General features: G+C 38.2%; 1 protein-coding gene across 1 annotated transcript; it reads right to left on the bottom strand.

Moving 5' to 3' along the window:
• Positions 1 to 2391: 2391 nt before the first annotated feature.
• LOC149187033 (uncharacterized) lies at positions 2392 to 2790 on the bottom strand. The gene has a single exon (XM_089409534.1). The coding sequence runs from the start codon at positions 2788 to 2790 to the stop codon at positions 2392 to 2394; it is 399 nt and encodes a 132-aa protein (XP_089265660.1).
• Between the last annotated feature and the right edge of the window lie 3272 nt (positions 2791 to 6062).

Here is a 6062-nt window from a genome sequence, read left to right as displayed (position 1 = left end):
CATGAAATCCTTCCAAATGAATATTGAACAATGATTTGAAGAATTATTCATGAGAGTTTGAACCAAAAGTCTTATTGTGAACTAATTTTACCTATTTATTTATTTATTCTACTCTATCCTACCTATTATGGAAAAATAAATCATTCTCCTAAGTATAAGAGAATTTCTAATGCATCCATTTGCGTAACAAGATCATACATAGACCCATATCCAAGTTTGAAAAATACACCTTAATGAATGCTTGGACATGAAAAGTTAGTTGATCATAAATATTTGATGCTAAGTAATGTTGAAAAATGGATTGGTGTTGTGGCCTAAGGACTAGTTGAAACCAAGTTTGAGTGTGATCTTTAAGTCTTTGGTTCTCCTCAACTGTCATAACACAAAGTTCTTCTTGTGGAACTTGTTAAAAATCATGAATGCGCAAGGAATCTTGTAATACATATTCTAAATTTTCTTCAATTTCTAGCTCTATTGTTTAAATTTAATTGGATGTGATCCATAACTCATTGATCTCCTTACAAATATAACTAGAAGAAGCTTTTAGATTCTCTTCTTGTCGATCCTCATCATGGTCGATGCTTTGTTCCTCTTCTATCTTTTGAAATGAAGATCCATCCCTAATGACCATTCTAAATTGTGGACAAGGATATGAGAAGATCCTTGTGGTGGCATAACCTCTTTATCTAAATGACTTCTTTAAAATCATGTTTTGTAGATCTTTGTTTTGCAAATGGATTTTGTAGTTAATGAGTTTTTGTTAGTGGTTGGGGGTTTTGTTTTGGGGATCTACCTTTCTAATTTATATGTCTAAGCATGAATAACCATAATGAAAAGTGTTTTTGTTTTTATGTTTTCTTGTTGTTGTTGTTGTTGTTATATATATATATATATAGATATATATATATATATATAGATAGGGGGTTTTGTTTTGGGGAAAGGTGGGGATCTACCTTTCTAATATATATAGATATAGATATAGATATAGATATAAGTTTTCTAAACAATCTTCCTAACTAACTCTTATCTAAGCGTGCTTCCTCGGCAACGACGCCAAAAATGTCAGTCTAATTTATGGAGTTGAATTAGAGCATCTGTTTTAATATCAATCCGGGTTAGTAAACTTAGAAGCACACCAAGGTATATGGAACTTAACTTTAAATAATGTAGGAAGTATGTGTTTAGATGAAAATAATGGAAATGTATATTACAAATGTAAATTACTGGTTGTAAAGAAAGCATTGAAATTCTAATCTAAAAGAAAATGTTCAAAGATTTTATGTGGAGTATATCCAACAAAGAAGAAGCACTAACTTAGAGGTCCTGGTTATCCTTCCTCATCATTCCTATTCCAACAAAACCAATTCCACCATAAGGCATAACACAATTAAATTAAGAAAGTAGTAAAGATTAAATTCATAAACACAATTTCCAATTCAATTCTTAGCTCACAAGGAAGAGGATCTAACTTAGATGCCTAGGTTGTCCTTCCTTACTTAAACCAATTACTGAAAGGAAATCACTTCAAAAATATAAATGGCTATGACATACAATGAATTGACTCAGAAAATATTCACAAGAAATTGTAAAGGAAATATTCAGCAATCTAAGATATTAACAATTATGCACAACAATTACAATGCAGTGTACTTAGCTTAGAATGGGGGCCCTCCATCTTTGCTTGGTACACTTGAAGACTACCAGCTACAGTAGATCAACAATCACATCCCATAACAATCACAACAAGAAATAGAAGGCAAGTTCTTCAAATTATATTCAGAAATAGAGAAGTCACAATAATAATAATAATAATAATATCCATGGTTTCTTAGTTGTTGTGCTTAAATAGGCTAATAATGTAACTAAATCAACTAAAATGACTATAACAACTAACAAGAATCATATTCCATCTAACATGATTGAACGCATCCCTTTTGTTGCACAAAATATGGGAATATTCCACAAAACTACCCCTAAATCAAGGGATTTCCTAAGTGACTGGTCAAGTTTGACCAACTTTGACTAGGCTTGTTCTGACTCATTTGGAGTGTGCCAATAGGATTCTGTCCATTCTTGGTTCCTGGGTGTCTTGCACATATGACTTCAATGGAGCCATTACGGGAAATTCTGTTTCTACCAATTTTTTATTTTATTTTATTTTTACAAGAATGGGTATGGGTTTATATTAGAACTGTGGCTAAAATGCCTTTCATCGGTTACAGTAATTCAAGCCAAGCCCATGAACTTTATTCCACTAGATGATCAAAGGCCCCAAGATTTGGGTGCCAATGTTTCTTACTTGGAGCTAGAGAATCTATTTCCATTATTTTCCCTATCTTATGGACACAAACAAACTAATTTAGTATAATGTAGTAAAACATGAGAACAAGATTATGGAATGGAGTCCCACTCCACAATCCCATCTCTCAAGAGAGAGCCAGCTGTAAGCGGCACCACTTTGTTGGCTTCCGAGTCAGCATCCTTATTGTTCTCCCTCAATACATGAAAGAAATTAATAGACTGAAGAGATTTCACCAAAAGTCTAATTCTTGACACCACTCTAGCTAATCTAAGATCAACAGGCGGAGAATTCTCCACTATGACTTTAATAATGGACTGAGAATCTCTGATAACATTTACCTTTGTTAAACCAAGGGCCTTGACTTGCTTGAGACCTTGAAAAAGTGCCAAGGCTTCAACTTGGATACTTGTGGAGTACCCTATTCCCCAAGCAAAGTTAGTCACAATTCTGCCTTCCTTGTTCTTTATAACTCCTCCTGCCCTTGCCATATTGGGGTTTCCATTTGCTGCCCCATCAAAGAACAAGGTATGCCTGGATTGTCTGGTGATCCATTCTAATAGTTCATTCTCCTTCCCTCTGAATTGCCATTCTTTTTTTTCCTTGTGATGTCTTATTTCTCGAGAGAAATGGAGATCCAATGAAGCGCCCCAATCTAAGTCCTGCTGACTTAGGTTCGAATCCTAAAAATGCTCACCCAGACTTTCTTTCCATTGACTTTTTATCTTGATTATGATGAATTGCAGATTTTGCCCTTCATCTCTAAAAACTCTTCTATTTCTCTCAAGCCAAATTTGCTAGCGGATAAATTTTGGCAAGGAGAGCTAAGCAGCCTTAAAGCTTTCATTTTTTGGAAGTGTTTTTGGATAAAAATTTTGCCAGGTTGTAAATAAACCAGAGATAGAAATTGGCAAGATGAACACTCTTTTCCAGTGGATCAAGAGATTCTGCCAAATTTCTAGTGAGTATTTGCATTCCAACATTAAATGATGGGCATTCTCTTCATTGTCACAACACAATTGGCATCGTGAGGGTCCATGGAATCCTTTCTTCTTTAACCTGTCCTCAATAAGAATTCCTTTGTGGCATAACAACCAATAGAAAAAGTCCACCTTTGGCATGGTCTTGTAACTCCATAGACCCTTCCACATAGCAGGATCTGGTGGAACATGTGGACGCTCCTGCAATGATTTCTACCCCTGCGCTACTATATATGTTCCAGGCTTAGCTCCCCAGGCACAAGCATCCTTCTCCCCTGCACACAGAGGTGCCTTCCCATTCAACAACGTGAGAAAAGTGTCCCGATCGTTGGTCAACTCAGTTGGCATGGGCGGCATGTTCCAATGTAGCCAAGTGTTGCCTGTCCATGTCGAGATGTCCTAAAGTGTAAAGAGCCTAGAGCCATCCAACCACGAACGCAGCCCTTGAAGGGAGCCATTCCTCGACAGGGGGGGTACATCATGATACCATCATCCCAGAGACTAATTTCTTTTCCATTGCGGGGTATCCAAAACGTGTTGTTTTTAATTAGAGGAATAGCTTTATGACAAAGTTTAACAATTACGATCCAGTGGTGGGTAGGGAATTGTCCAAGCATCTTTTCTGCGCCCCAGTAAATACTTATTCCTTAATGCTCTTTGCGCCCAGCCTGGATGAGAACCAATGATTTTCCAAAAAATCTTGGCTCCCATGGATGTGTTTTGAAGACTAAGATCCTTAAAGTTAAGACCTCCTTCATTCAAGGGCTTACAAATTTTATCCCAGCTTACCAATGGGATTCTTATTTCATTGTGATTGCCACCTTTCCAAAAGAATTTGCGGATGAAGGCTTCCATTTTCCTAATGATGCCAGTTGGAGCTAGGATAACAGAGAATTGGAAGATGGGTAGACTACTGAGTACGTATTTGATGAGAATTGTTTTGCCGGTAAGATTTAGCCAAGTGAATCCCCAAGCTTGAATTTTTGCCTTGAATTTGTCTAGTAGAGAGAACCAGTCTTTGCTATAGGAAAGTTTGCGGAAGATAGGAAGGCCCAGATAGATAAAGGAAGTCCAATTGAGGGACGCAGAGAAGCCTAAAGTTCTAGAGATGGCAGCGAGGGTGTTGGCAGAGATATTCCAACAGAAAACATTGCATTTCCCTTTGCTTAAAATGATGCCTATAGCTTCACAATATTCACCCAGTACTTCCTTGAACCTTAAGGTGGATTAGGCGAAGGCAGCCCCTAGTAGGAGAGTATCATCAACAAACAGAGCATGGTTTACATTTTTAACCCCTCTGGCAATGTTGAACCCTAGGATCTCTTGATCAACCAGCTTCTGATCTAAATATAAACTCAGGATAGAAAAATGGAGGACAAAAAGAAGTAGGGAAAGGGGACAACCCTGCCTGAGTCCTCTTGATGCTTTAGAAAAGTCTGTTTCTCTCCCGTTCACCAAGGGAGCGATCCAAGGATCGGAAATACAAGCTCGAATCCAATTGATAAAATTCATTCCAAAGCCAAATTTTTGCATGACTTCCCAAAGAAAACTAAGTCTGACTCGATCAAAAGCATTTGCCAAGTCTAGTTTGATTACCATACCTTTCTCTTTGCATTGTAGGCTTGAATGAATCGCCTCTTGAACTAGGATGAAGTTGTCCGCAATCTGTCTCCCTTGAACAAACCCGCCTTGATTCTCCGGAATGATGGCTGGGAGGATACCTTTTAGCCTATTGGCGATCACCTTTGTGATTAATTTATATCCAATGTTGCAAAGAGAGATGGGACGGAACCTATTGAAAGCCTTAGTGCCCTTTTCCTTGGGGATGAGGGCAAGGAAGGCAAAATTGGTGCTGCCCCCTATTTTCTGGCAATTTTGAGATTTCAAGATCATTTTGTAGAGGTCTTTTTCCACAATCTGCCAACAAGATTGGAGGAATCTTGCGGTGAAGCCATCCGGGCCTGGGGCTTTGTCGGGCTCCATGTCGAAGAGAGCATCCTTTATTTCTTTTATAGTGATCTTTGCTTCAAGATGTTGATTCATTGTGAGGGAGATCTTAGTAGGGACCGCCCCTAAGAATTTGGAGTTTGGGTCTGTCACTCCTTCTTCACTATAAATTTTTTTAAAATGAGTGAACTCTACTTTCTTGATGCTCCCGAAATCCTTGTGGATAGAGTTCCCTTCCTTAATTTCTGCAATAGAGTTGAAGCTCTTTCTAGCTTGGGCTTGTTTGTGGAAGAAGGTGGAATTTTTGTCTCCCACTTTAAGCCATAGACTCCGAGACTTTTGTCTCCAATATTCTTCCTTTGAGAGGCAAGCTTTATGGAAATTTTATTGAAGATTGACCTCCTTATCTAATACATCTCTAGTGATTTCTGCATCTTCATTTTGGGCATGATGGTGATCGAGTCTGTCTTGGGCCAATTTTCTCTCTATTGCAGGGTTGGGGAGGGATTTGGCCCATGATTTTAGGACAACTTTTAGTCTTATAAGCTTTCCCTCCCAGATGTAGAAGGGGGAGCCCTTCACTGACATTTTCCAACAATCTTGAACCAAGTTCAGAAACTCAGGATTCTTGACCCAAAGTGGACTGAATCTGAAAGGAATAGGGCCAAGATCATTATGATCTAGTATCTCAAGCTTAATAGGCTTGTGATCTGAAATGCTGCAAGGGAGGATGTGCATTTTCGACTCGAGAGCAAGCAAAAGAAAGGAACTCTGCACCAGAAATCTATCAACTCTTGCAACAATGTGGCTGGGGCCTATTCTTTTGTTAGACCATG

The sequence above is a fragment of the Pinus tabuliformis genome, chromosome 3_1 (assembly GCF_031772625.1).
Source record: "Pinus tabuliformis cultivar Carrire ecotype Pingquan chromosome 3_1, CPIR1, whole genome shotgun sequence".
NCBI lineage: Eukaryota > Viridiplantae > Streptophyta > Pinopsida > Pinales > Pinaceae > Pinus > Pinus tabuliformis.
This window is presented reverse-complemented; position numbering and strand designations above follow the sequence as displayed.